This window comes from Bubalus bubalis, chromosome 19 (genome assembly GCF_019923935.1).
Source record: "Bubalus bubalis isolate 160015118507 breed Murrah chromosome 19, NDDB_SH_1, whole genome shotgun sequence".
Taxonomy (NCBI): domain Eukaryota; kingdom Metazoa; phylum Chordata; class Mammalia; order Artiodactyla; family Bovidae; genus Bubalus; species Bubalus bubalis.
The window spans coordinates 24827245-24842020 of NC_059175.1; the positions used below are offsets into that span (position 1 = coordinate 24827245).

A 14776-nucleotide genomic window follows, 5' to 3' on the forward strand; every position below is an offset into this window, starting at 1 on the left:
GTCAATTAAGTAGAAAGACCAAAAACTGCATGAACAATTTCCAGTCTCCCAAATCCTAGTCTTTTAACTATTGCAGAGCAAACACTGGTTCATAGTACCCTGAGGTCATTTGACCTGAAGCAAAATTCTAAGTTGTGTCAGAGGAGGATTTTTGTTTCATTTGCTTTTCCCAAAAGTGGAACTCCTTCTCTTTGGTGGTTTAGGAAGGCTAGTTGAAGTTCCAAGGGTGGTATGTGATTTTCTTTGTCCAGATTTAAGAAGTCAGTGTTTTTTTTTTTTTTTTTTTTTTTAACAAAATTGACCAGTAAGGGAGCCTTTTCTGTCACTTTGCTTTTCAGCATACTTTTTCCCAGTTTCTCATCTCATTTAGATGATAGCCTTGATGAAGCCCAGTCACCCCATTATTTGGCTTCTCTAGTGGCTCAGATGGTAAAGAATCCACCTGCAATGCAGGAAACCCCAGGTTTGATCCCTGGATTAGGAAGATCCCCTGGAGAATGGAATGGCTGCCCACTCCACTATTCTTGCCTGGAGGATCCCATGGATAGAGGAGCCTGGCGGGCTGCAGTCGGTCACAGTCAGTCAGATATGACTTTGTGACTAAGCACGCACAAAATGTTTCAAAAGTCAGGATGACAGTGATATATGTGGGAACTGGATTTAATGATTTTAAACAAATTTTATTTTGAAATAATATTAAAGCATTGTAAGACTAGTACATGGAATTTCCTTTAGACTCCACTCAGGTTCCTCCGTCATTAACGTTTTACCATGATTGCTTTATTACATTCCTCACCATCTAGGTGTGGAGGTGGTGATGGAGGTAGGGATTTAGAAATGTTCTTAGCTAGTTAACTGCAGATGTCAAGACCCTTCATCATTAAGCACTTTAGTATTTGTTTTCTCAGGACAGTAATATTCATTTGGTAACCGTAGTCCAATGATAAAATTCAGGAAATTTACCCTTATGCAATACTGTCATTGCAGGTTCTAATATTCAGTCTCTGTTCAGCTGTTATCTGTTGCCCAACAATGTTGGTTTATGGTGTTGTTCCTCCACCTAATCCAGGATCCAGTCCAGGAGGCATTGTGATTATTACGTCTCTTTAGCCTTCTTTAACCTGAAACAGTTCCTCAGCCTTCCTTTGAGATGTTAGAAGCAGGCAGGCAAATTGTCCTGCGGAATGCTCCTCACGGTGGTGTCCGACCTCCTGGTGCTTGGATGCTGGTGGTGCGTTTTTGACGGGAAAATTGTGCGATGACGTGAAAATTGTGTGATGACATGGTGCCCCTTGCAGTGCCTGCATCACAGCAGGAGGGGGTCTGCAAGTCCTTGTGGGTCTCATTCCTGGGATATTAATTTTGATTGCTCAGTCCAGGCGATATCCTCGGGTCTCTCACCATCAAGTCCCCTTTCTGCCTTAGAGTGAATAGGTTATTTGGTTACTTCTCAATATGGGATCATTTAAAATGTGACTATGCTTTGCCTCTACAGTCTTATTAAAGAGCCGTATTTCCCCTCTCTTGGCAGTGTTTTAGAGCACTCTGCTGCAAGGGTCCACCACCTGCACGCCCAGAGTATGACCTGGTCTGCATAGGCCTCACGGGCTCTGGCAAGACCAGCCTGCTGTCCAAGCTCTGCAGTGAAAGCCCTGACAGCGTTGTGTCAACAACAGGTGGGTACTGCACCAGGGTCCTCGTCCTTTTCTTCATCTCCCCTGAGATGCTCTCTTTTGCTTCCTGTGCTTTGGTGGGATCCCCTCATTTCACTGAGATGGTTCAGTGAGTTTATTATTTATTTTCAGTTACTCTTATTTTTCAAACTATGTTTAAAGGAGGCTTTAATAGCATCAAATTGTACCTTCCATCCTTCTAGTTGGTCATTTCAGTGCCACTGAATAAATCAAGCCAGGAGAATCTTGATAGAAAATAACTCTGCAGCCTAGACTCCTAGTACTGTGACAAATGGGTTCATCTCAGACCCATTGAGTGTCCTTCTCCCTTGAGGTGTCACCCTAACCTACTTGTGTTGGTCACACACTCCCTACACAGTACAAGTGATAATCTCAGTCTTCTTCCTTGGAAGATGGTGGGCACAGGGACCATCAGTCAGGCTTACCATGTTCACTGAGGTGGCCTAGAAAAGTCAGTCTAGGCAGTGGTTCTCAGTCAGGGCACATTTTGCTTCTGAGGGGACATTTGGTAATGTCTGGAGACATTTTGATTCTTATAACGGGGAAGGTGCGGCTGACTTCTTTTGTGTAGAAGCCAAGGATACTGTTAAATATCCTACAGTATACATGATGGGCCCCCACCAGAAAGAATTATCCAGCTCAAAGTGCTACCAAGAGCTTTTGTCACTCCCCCAATACTTCCTCTTTTTCACCTGAAAATGAAAGGAAAGACAGGTGTTAATTAAAGGAAATTATGGAAGAATAGTTGAAGGAAATGAAAAACAGAGGTACTGTGGGAGGAGTGGGCTGAGACATTGTCTGCAAAACTTAAAAGATTTTTCATGCAGACAGCTTACTTTGAGCACCTACCTTGGAGAAGGAAATGGCAACCCACTCCAGTTTTCTTCCCCGGGAGATCCCATGGAAAGAGGGGCCTGGCAGGCTACAGTTCATGTGGTTACAAAAGAGTCAGACATGACTTAGCAACTGACACAAGCTCAAGCAAGCACCATGTGCTAGATCCAGGGTTAGAAACTGGGGATAACTCTAGTTAACATTCCAGAGAGTCAGTCTACTGGCCACATAGACATTAAGCTTGTGTCTAGAAATATACAAAGAAGGAGGAGTGATCAGTTTTGCTTGGACTGGTGGGAGGAAAGGATGACGCATGGCTTGTCCAAGAGGTAAGAATAAGAGAGTGAGGTAGAAGAAGAAAGAAGATTTGGGGGGGCAGAGGGGAAGTCTGTGTAAAGGCAGAGAGGCCTGAAACAGGTTGCTACTTCCTGGGAACCACATTTCCATGTGGCTGCAATGCATGGTTTGTAGAATGTCAGGAATCACAAGAGATAGGCAGTGGCCAAATCTTGGCAAACCATTTATACTGTGCTCAGGAATTTAACTCTTAGCCATTAAGTAAGGGAGTGGTAGGAGGGAGAAAGGGAGACATTAGATAGGATATATCTCATCTTCTGCTGCCCACTTCTCCTTCTGCCCTCATCTTTCCCAGCATCAGGGTCAATGAATTAGCTGTTTGCATCAGGTGGCCAAAATGTTGGAGCTTCAGGTTTATAATCAGTCCTTCCAGTGAATATTCAAGGTTGATTTCCTTTAGGATTGACTTGTTTGATCACATTGCAGTCCAAGGGACGCCTCATGAGTCTTCTCCAGCACCACAGCTTGAATGCATCAATTCTTCAGCACTCAGTCTTCTTCATGGGCCAATTCTCACATCCATACATGACTCCTAGAAAAACCATAACTTTGACTATAGGGACTTTTGTCAGCAAAGTGATGTCTCTGCTTTTTAATACATTGACTAGGTTTGTCAGAGCTTTCCTTCCAAGGAACAAGCGTCTTTTAATTTCATGGCTGCAGTCACCATTCGCAGTGATTTTGGAGCCCAAGAAAAAAAAAATCTGTCATTGTTTCCACTTTTTTCCCTTCTGTTTGCCATGAAGTGATGGGATCGAATGCCATGATCTTCATTTTTTGAATGTTGAGTTTTAAGCCACTTTTTTCACTCTCCTTTTTCACCCTTTCTGCCATTAAAACGGTATCATCTGCATATCTGAAGTTGCTGATATTTCTCTCAGCAGTCTTGATTCCAGCTTGTGATTTATCCAGCCTGGCATTTTGCATGATGTACTCTGCATATAAGTTAAATAAGCAGGGTGACAATTCAGCCTTGTCCTACTCCTTTCCCAGGGCAGTGACCTATAGAACAACTTCAATTCACCTAATATATGAGTAACACCTAATATTTTAATGTATCAAGGTGAGGGTGTAGAGAAAGGGATAGAAAAAATAATTGAAGAAATGATGAATGAAATGTTACCAGTCTTGAAGATAAATAACAAATCCAAGACATTCATTGAACCATAAGCACAAGAGATAGTACGCCAAGTCATGTCTTAGTGAAATTACTAAAGCCAGTGATAGTTTGTGATAGTTAATTTTATGTGTCAACTTGGCTGGGCCACAGTGCTCAGATACGTAGTCAAACATTGTTCTGGATATTTCTGTGAGTGTGTTTGTTTATATATATGTATATATATACATATATATAATGAGATTAATATATAAATCAGCAGACTTTGAGTAATGTTCTTTATATAATGCAGTTTGTCTCATCTAATCAGTTGAAGACCTGAATAGATCAAAAGACTGACTTCCCCAGAGCAAGAAGGAAGTCTGTGCTGGCCTTGGGACTTAAACTGCAGCATCAACTCTTTTCTTAGTCTCTAGTCTGCTGACCCACCTTGCAGATTTTGGACTTGACAGCCTCCAAGATATTATGAGTCAATTCCTATAAACATTTTTCTGTGTGTGTTTCTTTGGAGAATGCTGAGTAATACAAAAAGGAAATCTTAACAACAGAGAAAAAAAATCACACAGAAACAAAGATAAGAGTGACATCAGATTTCTCACCGGAAACAATGCAAGGGAAAAGGCAGTGGAGTGCATCTTTAAACTATGAAAGGGGGGGAAACTATCAGCCTACATCCAACAGAAATGTCTCTCAAAAAGAAAGTAAAAATAAAGACTTTTTCAGATGCAAAAGTAGTGAAAGTATTTATTGCTCGCAGAGCTACATTATAAGATGAACATTGTAAGAAAATGCTAAAGGAAGCTCCTCAAGCAGAAGAAAGTAATTCCAGATGGAAACCTGGATCTGTACAAAGCAAAGTAACAGAAATTGTAATTACTGGATAATTGTATAAGATTCAGTTCTTATTCAAATCTCTTTATAAGATAAATTGTATAAATAAAAACAGTAGCAATATATTGGTACTGGGGGGTTTATAACATATAAATGTAAAATGCATGAGAACAATAGCGTAAAAGTCATGGGGGGAAACGGGAAGTATACTACTGTTAGGTTCTTATATATGAAGTAGTTTAATAACACTTGAAGGCAGGAGGAGAAGGGGACTACAGAGGATGAGATGGTTGGATGGCCTCACCGACTCAATGGACATGGGTTTGGGTGGACTCCGGAAGTTGGTAATGGACAGGGAGGCCTGATGTGCAGTGGTTCATGGGGTTGCAAAGAGTCGGACACGACTGAGCAACTGAACTGAACTGAACTGAAGGTAGACTATAATAAATTAAAGGTATGTTATAAAACCTAAAGCAACCACTAAAGTAACAAGCAAAATGTGAGAGCTAGTAAGGCAATAAATGAGATAAGACAGAATTACAAAGAATAGTTTTAAAAATGACAGGAAAAAGGGAAACAAGAATATATGGGACAGATAGAAAACAAATAGCAAGGTGATACATTCAAATCTGATCATCAGTCATCAAATTAAATGCAGAAGGTTTAGATTCTTCAATGAAGAGACTGAAAACGATATGATTAGATTAATAGCAAGACCCAAGTAGGTTAAATGTAAGAAGATGGAAAAAGATATATCATGCTGCTGCTGCTGCTGCTGCTGCTAAGTCGCTTCAGTCGTGTCCGACTCCTGTGCGACCCCATAGACGGAAGCCCACCAGGCTCCCCCATCCCTGGGATTCTCCAGGCAAGAACACTGGAGTGGGTTGCCATTTCCTCTCCAATGCATGAAAGTGAAAAGTGAAAGGGAAGTTGCTCAGTTGTGTCTGACTCTTAGCGACCTCATGGACTGCAGCCTACCAGGCTCCTCCATCCACGGGATTTTCCAGGCAAGAGTGCTGGATTGGGGTGCCATTGCCTTCTCCGATATATCATGCTACTAGGGATCAAAAGAAAGTTGGTGTGGCTGTATTATATCAAACAAGGTAGACTTTAGAGCAAAGAATAATTCTGGGGATAAAGAAGTTCATTTCATAATGATGAAGGGGGTCTGAATCAGAGGACATAATGATGCTAAAACATTTATGTATGTAATAATGGCTTCAAAATACACATAGCAAAAACTGACAAAACCCACAATTACAAAGATTTCAATACTTTAAATTATTGATAGAACACATATGAAGAAAATCAGCCAACAGGTAATAGACTTGAACAACAACAACCTTGACCTGATTAATATTTATAGAGCCCTCTACCCAAGAGCAACAGAGCATCGTCTTCTCAAATAAGACCATATTTGAGGGCATGAAACAAGTTTCAGCAAATTAAAAAGGATTAAAATACGTTGTCACATCACAGTGGAATTGAATTAGAAACCAATAACAGATCATCTCTGGAAAAGTCTCCAAGTATTAAGAAACTGCTGCTGCTGCTAAGTTGCTTCAGTCGTGTCTGACTCTGTGTGACCCCATAGACAGCAGCTCACCAGGCTCCCCTATCCCTGGGATTCTCCAGGCAAGAACACTGGAGTGGGTTGCCATTTCCTTCTCCAATTAGGAAACTGAACTACTTCTATATATCCAGTGGATCAAATAAGAAATCAAAAGAGAAACTGTAAAGTATTTTACACAGAATGGAAATACAACACATCAAAATTTATGAGATGTCTCTAAGCATGGACAGTGGGGGCATTTCATAGCTTTAAACCCCTGAATCAGGAAAGAAGGCCCTTAAATCAGTGACCTCAGCCTCCACCTTAAGGAATGAGAAGAACTGACTAAACCCAAAGTAAGCAACAGAAAGGAAATAATAAGGATCAAAGTGAAAATCAGTGGAATAGAAAAACAATAGAGAAAACTCATTAGATCAAAAGCTGGTTCTTTGAGAAGATCAATAAAATTTATAATAACTCTAGCCAAGCTGATGAGGAAAAAAAAGATGGCACTAATTATAACATCAGAAATGAGAGAGGTTACATCAAGGTAGATTCTATAAATATTAAAAGGATAATAGAATATTATGAATAGGAGACGTCCCTGGCAACTCAGTGGTAATGAATCCGCCTGCCAATGCAGGAGACACGGGTTTGATCCCTGGTCCGAGAAGATCCCACATGCCACAAAACAACTAACTGCTGAGCCAGCGCTCTAGAACTACTGAAAGCCTGTGTGCCTAAAGCCTGTGCACTGCAACAGAGAGTAACCCCCACTCTCTGCAACTGGAGAACACCCACGTGCAGCAGTGAAGACCCAGCACTGTCCAAGAGAAAAAATATATGTATATATCTCTTTTTTAAAAAAGGATATTATGAACAACTTTATGCTAGTAAATTTGACAACTTAAATGGACAAATTCCTTGAAAGATAAATCATCAAAATTCATTCAAGAATAAATAGAATACCCAGATCTGTAGTTAGTGAAGAAATTGAAATTATAAGTTTTTTTTTTTAAAAAACTAGTTGGTTTCACTGGTAAATTTTCTTGAACATTTGAAAGAGGAACTAATGCCAGTGCTACATAACGTCTTTCAGAAAATTGAAGAAGAGGGAAAACTTTCAAATTCCTTGTATAAGACCAGCAAGTTTAATGTTAAAACCAGACAACAATATTACAAGAAATGTAGCATACCATATTCCTCATGAACACAGATGCCAAAAATATAAACAAAAATCTAGCAAATAAAATCTAACAGTAGTATATTAATAGGTATCATCCTTTAATAAATCATGACCAAGTAACATTTATCCCGGGAATACAGGACTGGTTTCGCATTCAAAAATAAATAAATTTAGCTTACATTATCAGTAAGCTGATATTGATCATCTCAAGAGATACAAACAAAAAACATTGATTTCTGATAAGAAAAAAAAGAAACTCTCACCAAAGTTGGAACAGAAAGGAATTTTCTCAACTCTTAATGGCCGTTTATAAAAATCTATAGCTATTGTTATACTTAATGATGAAATACAAAACTTATTCCCAGTCAGATAAAGAATAAGATATGGATGTCTCTTATCACCACTTCCATTCAGCATTGTAGTGGCGATTCTAGGCAGTACATCAGGCAAGCAAAAAGAAAGAAAGGGCTTCCAGATAGGCAAGGGATAAGTAGAACTTTGTATGTTTGCTATGTTTTCTATGTAGAAAATTTGATGAAATCTGCAATTTTACACCAATAAATTAAGAGATGGCTAATATGAATTTCGAGTTGATAATTTTGGAGATGTGACAATTTGAAGGATAACTTCAATCATTAGTTTTGGAGAATGTTGTCTTTAAGACTAGAAGCAGACAGAATGGTGGACAAATGTTAGCCAAATATTGAATTCATTCAGATGGATAAACAAATGCCCTGAAGGTTAGTATATGGAAATCCAAAGGTCCACATATAAACAAATGTCACAGCTTCAAGTGGGACATTATTAAGAGGTGAGAGATGATACCACTCTAATGGCAGAAAGTGAAGATGAACTATAGAGCCGTTTAATGAGGGTGAAAGAGGAGAGTGAAAAAACGGGCTTAAAACTCAACATTCAAAAAACTAAATTCATGGCATCTGGTCCCATCATTTCATGGCAAATAGATGGCAGAAAAGTGGAAATAGTGGCAGATTTTATTTTGGGGGAGTACAAAATCACTGTGGAAGGTTACTGCAGCCACGAAATATAAAGGATGCTTGCTCCTTGGAAGAATATCTATAACAAACCTAGACAGCATGTTAAAAAAGAAACATCACTTTGCTGACAAAGATCCATATAGTCAAAGCGGAGGTTTTTCCAGTAGTCATGTACAGATGTGAGAGTTGAACTATAAAGAAGGCTGAGCACCGAAGAATTGATGCTTTTGAACTGTGATGCAGAAGAAGACTTTTGAGAGTCCCTTGGACAGCAAGGAGATCAAACCAGTCTTTCCTAAAGGAATTCAACCCTGAATATTCATTGGAAGGACTGATGTTGAAGCTCCATTACATTGGCTACCTGATATGAAGAACCGATTCATTGGAAAAGACTCTGATGTTGGGAAAGATTGAAGCAGGAGGACAAGGGGGAGACAGGATGAGATGGCAGGATGGCATCACCAGCTCAATGGATATGAGTTTGAGCAAACTCCAGAAGATAGTGAAGGACAGGGAAGCCTGGTGTGCTGCAGTTCATAGGGTCGCAAAGAGTCAGACATGACTTAGCAACTGAACAACAACAACAGATGGTAAAGTGGTAAAAGCATAAGGAAACAAAGCTTGTCCTGGGTAACACTGATAAGGGAAGAAAGAACTCTGTGTGCTGGTATAAAGAGGATGGAAAAGCATGTAAGAAAATGTTGGAGCCCAGAGAAGACTTTTCTTGACGAAGGTGAGGTTCCCTGGATTTAGTGGGAGGGCCTTGTAATGGTTAAGGGAGAGCAGAGTTGGGCATGAGGTGTGAAGTGAGGATATAGAAGAGAAGGGGTAGATGCTTGTTGGTTGAGTCTGTGTTTATTGTAGCTAATGAAGGTGGGCAAGATGTTGGAGAAACTAGTGGTGACAGAGGAAGGAGGGGTGGAGGCAGAGGAGAATAAGCAGAATGATTTCAGTTATCAGTGGACCCACAGAACCCGAGTCCAGATAGACGTTGCTGCTGTGCTCAAACTCAACTTCCAGTTCCTTTTGTTGTATATGTATGTAACTGAAGAAGAACAAAGGAGGTAGAAGAAAAGTCTTATAATAAATGACAGAACCCAGTGGTGGAGGTCAGAAAGCCACACGTCCATGTGAACATTCAATGTGGAGATGGGAAAACAGTCACAGGAGGCCTATGGAGAATAATGTACACAGTGAAGGAGCAAGAGACCTAACTATGAAAATTTTGAAAGACTGGAAAGCTAAAATTCAGAGGAAGAATATAAGTGAAAGCAATGCTATTGAGAGTTTATGACTGTCCCATTTAGAGAATTCAGTCACATTCTCAAATAGTACTGAGAATCTAATTGATAAATTTAGCTAAGTTCACAAAGAGAAATTCATAAAAAGAATTAATGGGAAACAGAAAGGTACAGCTTTATCAGAAGTCAATTTTACTAGAAAAGGAATGAAATGTTCAGTTCAGTTCAGTTCAGTCGCTCAGTCGTGTCCAACTCTGCAACCCCATGAATTGCAGCACACCAGGCCTCCCTGTCCATCACCAACTCCCGGAGTTCACTCAGACTCACATCCATCGAGTCAATGATGCCATCCAGCCATCTCATCCTCTGTCGTCCCCTTCTCCTCCTGCCCCTAATCCCTCCCAGCATCAGAGTCTTTTCCAATGAGTCAGCTCTTGGCAAGAGGTGGCCAAAGTACTGGAGTTTCAGCTTTAGCATCATTCCTTCCAAAGAACACCCAGGGCTGATCTCCTTTAGAATGTTAATTTATAGCTAAATTTACCAAACTTTTCGTTAAATTTTGTCCCAATGCTGTGAAGATTGTGGTTACCTTCGTATGCACATGAATTACTGGTGACATTGTGATTGGTGTTGCCTGCCCCTCTTTTTTTGGAAAGCAGTTATTCATATAAATTAAAGGTTACCAAAATATTTACAGCCCTTGGCCTAGTAATAGTGTCAACTGAGAATTTACTGTAAGCATGTAATTTCAGAGAAACTATATGAACAAATGATTGCCACATTTTGTATAACTGAAACTTTAAAGTAATTTAAATGTTCTGTATCAAAGGAGTCTGTTAATTAAATTGTGGTACGTCAATTGAAATGATCATATATTGAGAAATATATACAGCCTTCTGTAGAAGAAAATTAAATTTACATTTTGAAAATTAAACCTTGCAAAACTGCTTTTAAATTGAAAATGGGGAAAAAAATGTAAAAAATAACAATAGGCTTTGTTGGTATGGTCGAATTATATGTGAAATTTTATTCTATTAAATTATTTCTCTATTTTATAGTGTTCTGATTCTATCAGTCCAACTAAAAATGAAATGTTTGTTGGGTGAGTTTGGAACAGTTGAAAAGATAAATTGAGAATTAGTTTCTTAAAATGAAAACACATCACAAGAAGGATATGTCTATTTAATTCAGCAAGGCAAGAATCCCTGCCTTTTCTTCATAAGTCAAGGGAATCCAAACTGTGCTGGATTGTTAACTTCAGCAGTCTTTTACTTTGACATAATTTTTAAAAGATACTTAAATTGTCAAAACTCAAAGGACCAAGAAATCCTGCAAAAAGCAGGTCCTGCTGATATAGGGGAAAAAATTGAGTAGCTTGCACATTGGTCTAGAAACAAAAGTGAACTTTGTCCAGAGTGAATTCCTTGACTGTATAACAGCACAAAGCATTTGTTGATAAAAGGGGTTGTTAACCTGTAGATTACACAGTATTCACTTTTTTTTTTTTACAACCAGAGGAGTGGAGTCTATAGGTTTAGGATAATATATTGTTGTAACACAGAGAACAATCTAGAGAAAATTGAACACTTGGAATTGAAAAAGGTTGAAAAATCTCTTCTAGGGATGTATATTGCTGCACTTGAAAGTTTGTAAAGTGTTATGTCATTCAGCTAAAATACAAAATTATCATTTGAAAGAAATATAGAAAGTTTATGAAAATTTGAAGATTTTAATAACTTTAGTATTTTGTGCATACATGTTAGGAAATAAATTAGAAAGTCAGATTTTGTATTTGCTAAAGGATTGTGTTTTATAAGTACTGATAGATTAAATTTCCTTTTATATTGTTGAAATCATATTTAAAATTTCGCTAGACCATTGTCCAAACATCACAAAACTACCATGGCCATTAATCATGCCCTTGGTTCAAGTCAAGCCTACCAGATCTGTAGAATGTCTTTCCTTGAGCAGTTCTTTAGTGATCCAGGGATCTGAGAAGCACACACAGTATCTGTGTACAAATGTGCAGACTTGCATATGTGTTATGGGAGGTGGGGGAAGGGTGGAGGTTGGGCTGAAGGTCCAAGTAAAATACTTATGTGTTCCACACAATGGATAAAAATAGACTAACCTCCCTCCCAAACCTAATTTTGTTACGATTTCGGTAATGCTTTCCCTGCATAAAAATTTTCAAATCCATCTCCCTTGTATCACAGGCTTTTTTGGATTTAAGGACTCAAAAGACAAAAACTGAGTCTATGCAAACAATTATTTCCCCAAAGAGTTACTAAGTCATATATTTATTAAAATTTGTGGGGTTAAATCTTAGGGGAGGTTTCAGTCTTACTAATGTAGCTTAAATAGGCCAGGAAAAAATGACTACGTAACTTAGGCTTCAGCCATCAAATTGTTTGAATGGAGTCAGGAGACCTACCCATGAGCCCTTCAGCCAAATACTGGAGGCCATTGATGATTGACTCAGTTGTTACTGTTTTTCCCTCCTCCTTGTTTAATACAAATAGTGGAATCGAAATGTTAGAGGGGGGATTCAAAATCAATGGGGAAAAGTGGCTGGTGAGTCTAAGAGCTGTGAACTAGGACTTCTAGGACCCTGTCTTGTCCCATCCATTCGCTGCCTCCTTGCGAAAAGAGCATCAGAGGAATGCTTTTGTTATTTTGCAGAAGCAACAGAGCAAGCACCCTGTCATGACTGAGTCAGGTGAACATTTCCCCTCACCTCCTAAGGTCATAGTTTTATTAATAATATCTAATAAAAAGTACTCTCTAAACTCATACTATTACTTTTATTCCATTAATAAGACAATGTAGTACAGACCTGAGAACACAGGAATCAAAAGAGATTCCTTGTGTTGGGCTATTTATGAAACAAGAGGGAAAATAAATTAGTGGGCTCATTAGGTATATGTGTATTTTTCCAATCAGCTCCACCAATCTTTAGGTTCAAAACTGTGGACAAAATAGTATAAAATACATCAGCTTGTTGGTATGTGGAGGAGGTGCTATAGGGTGGAGTTCTGGTGGACTGATGAGACCTGTCAGGTTTTAAATGCAGCACTTAGCCCTTTTGTCTAGGTCCATAACCCTTCTAGGTGTCATTTTCTTCCTGGAACAGTAGTTATTCATTAACTTAGGGATTGTCATAACAGCTAAATTAGGATATACAGTTGTCTCTTGGTATCTGAGGGGGACTGGTTCCATGACCACCCTCCCCTACAATGGATACCAAAATTTGAATATGCTCAAATCCTTTATATAAAAATACAGTATTTGTATGTAACCTACACACATCTTCCTGTATGTTTCAAATTATCTCTACATTACTGATAATACCTAATACAATGTAAATGGTGGCCTGTGTGCAGCAAATTGAAGTTTTGCTTCTTGGAATTTTCTGGAATTTTTTTTCCCCAAATATTTTTGATCTGCAGTTAGTTGAATATGTGGATGCAGAACCCTTGGATGTGGAGGGCTGACAAATATAAACGCTTCACATAGATCTTTAAACAAATACTGAGATCCTATTAAGACCAAGCACTGGCATATAAGATACACCATACATTGTATCTCTGTTAAGAATGCTTTCAGTCTTTCGTGGGAACAGACATAAATAAATAAACTGATGTGTAATTAGGAATGTGAAAGTCATGTAGAAGCTCAAGGATCCAAAAAAAATCAACCTATTTTAGGAACACAGAGAGAAAGCTTGCCTGATGAAGTGAAGTTCAAACACCTGAAGGGTGACTAGTTTCCCAGAGGAGCAAAGAATACACACTTAGGCAGCAGTAGGTGCAAAGGCCCTGAGGTGGAGGGAGTATAGCTTGTTTTAGAAACCAAATATAAATGAGGGGGAGATGGTACAAAATAAGCTTAGAGAAGGAAAGAAGAATCGGATCTGATAGAGCTTTGTTAGATATTTTGAACTATCTCCTGAGAAGTGAGAAGCTATCAGACCCTTTTAACTAGGTGAATGGTGTGAACAGAGGTTCATTTCAGGAAAATACTTCTGCTGGTGTATGAGGGTGATAGAGGAGGCTGATAACAGAGTTCCGTTAGGAGGCTCACTAGATGGTTTGATCAGAGTTGTGCTGTGAGGATGAAGAGAAGTAGGCATGTTTGAGAACTATTAGGCAGATGAAACTGAAAGGCTTTGGTGAGTGGTTGATTGAGAAGGAAAGAAATGTTAAGGAGGACCACAAATATTTAGTCTATGGAAGTCCTCAATAAATGTTTGTTTTTGATTGTGTCTTCAGCAACTCTTACTTTTACCACTGCTTTCATAATATACCTGAGCTTGAGGCCACACATGATTTTGATTGGGAGAAAGCTTTCAGTGGTCATTTGATGACCATTAGTAATCGCAATTTTTGGTTTTACTTCTTAAAAAAAAACACAACACTTTATAGCACTGAGTACTATTTTCCTCTACAAATGAGGAATCTGAGGCACAGAGGGATTTAATAACTTGCTCAGACAGTTAGTAATGGTAGACCCAGAATTTGAACCCAGATATTCTTACTGTGGAGCCTGTGCATTCCACGGGTTTTTATTCTTCAGAGTGATCCTTCAAAAGAGGTGTTTTGATGAATTGACCTTTGTATCTCTACTAAATATTAATTTCCCTTCTTGACCTCACCCAATTCAGTGTAAAGGAATAAAATACAGTTGATCTGATGGTTCTTCTTGATTGCCCTTTTGGTGAACCAAAAATGTGTCCTTACATTTTAATTCTTCTTAATCCTTGCAAACAGGATGAATAACATAGAAAAATATTGCTTCTCTTCTATGAATAGTACATTCTCTGGACTAGTTATCTAGGCTTTATCCTCTGAACATTAATTACCACAGCTATATTGTAAAAATAATATGAAGACACCAAAGTGGAAGACTACATATACCTTTGCAGTATAAATCTAGCCACACATGTTCTATGTGAAGAGAAAACATT

At 38.8% G+C, this 14776-nt stretch overlaps 1 protein-coding gene across 9 annotated transcripts in view; it reads left to right on the plus strand.

The window, feature by feature from the left end:
- ARL15 (ADP ribosylation factor like GTPase 15) overlaps positions 1-14776 on the plus strand; it is a 578537-nt gene that overhangs the window by 276023 nt on the left and 287738 nt on the right. For all 9 annotated transcript variants that reach the window (XM_045163682.1, XM_044932386.2, XM_045163677.1 and 6 more), the window contains one exon: positions 1532-1676. In XM_045163682.1, coding sequence (XP_045019617.1) covers positions 1532-1676 — 145 coding nt within the window. The remainder of the gene's footprint in view (positions 1-1531; positions 1677-14776) is intronic.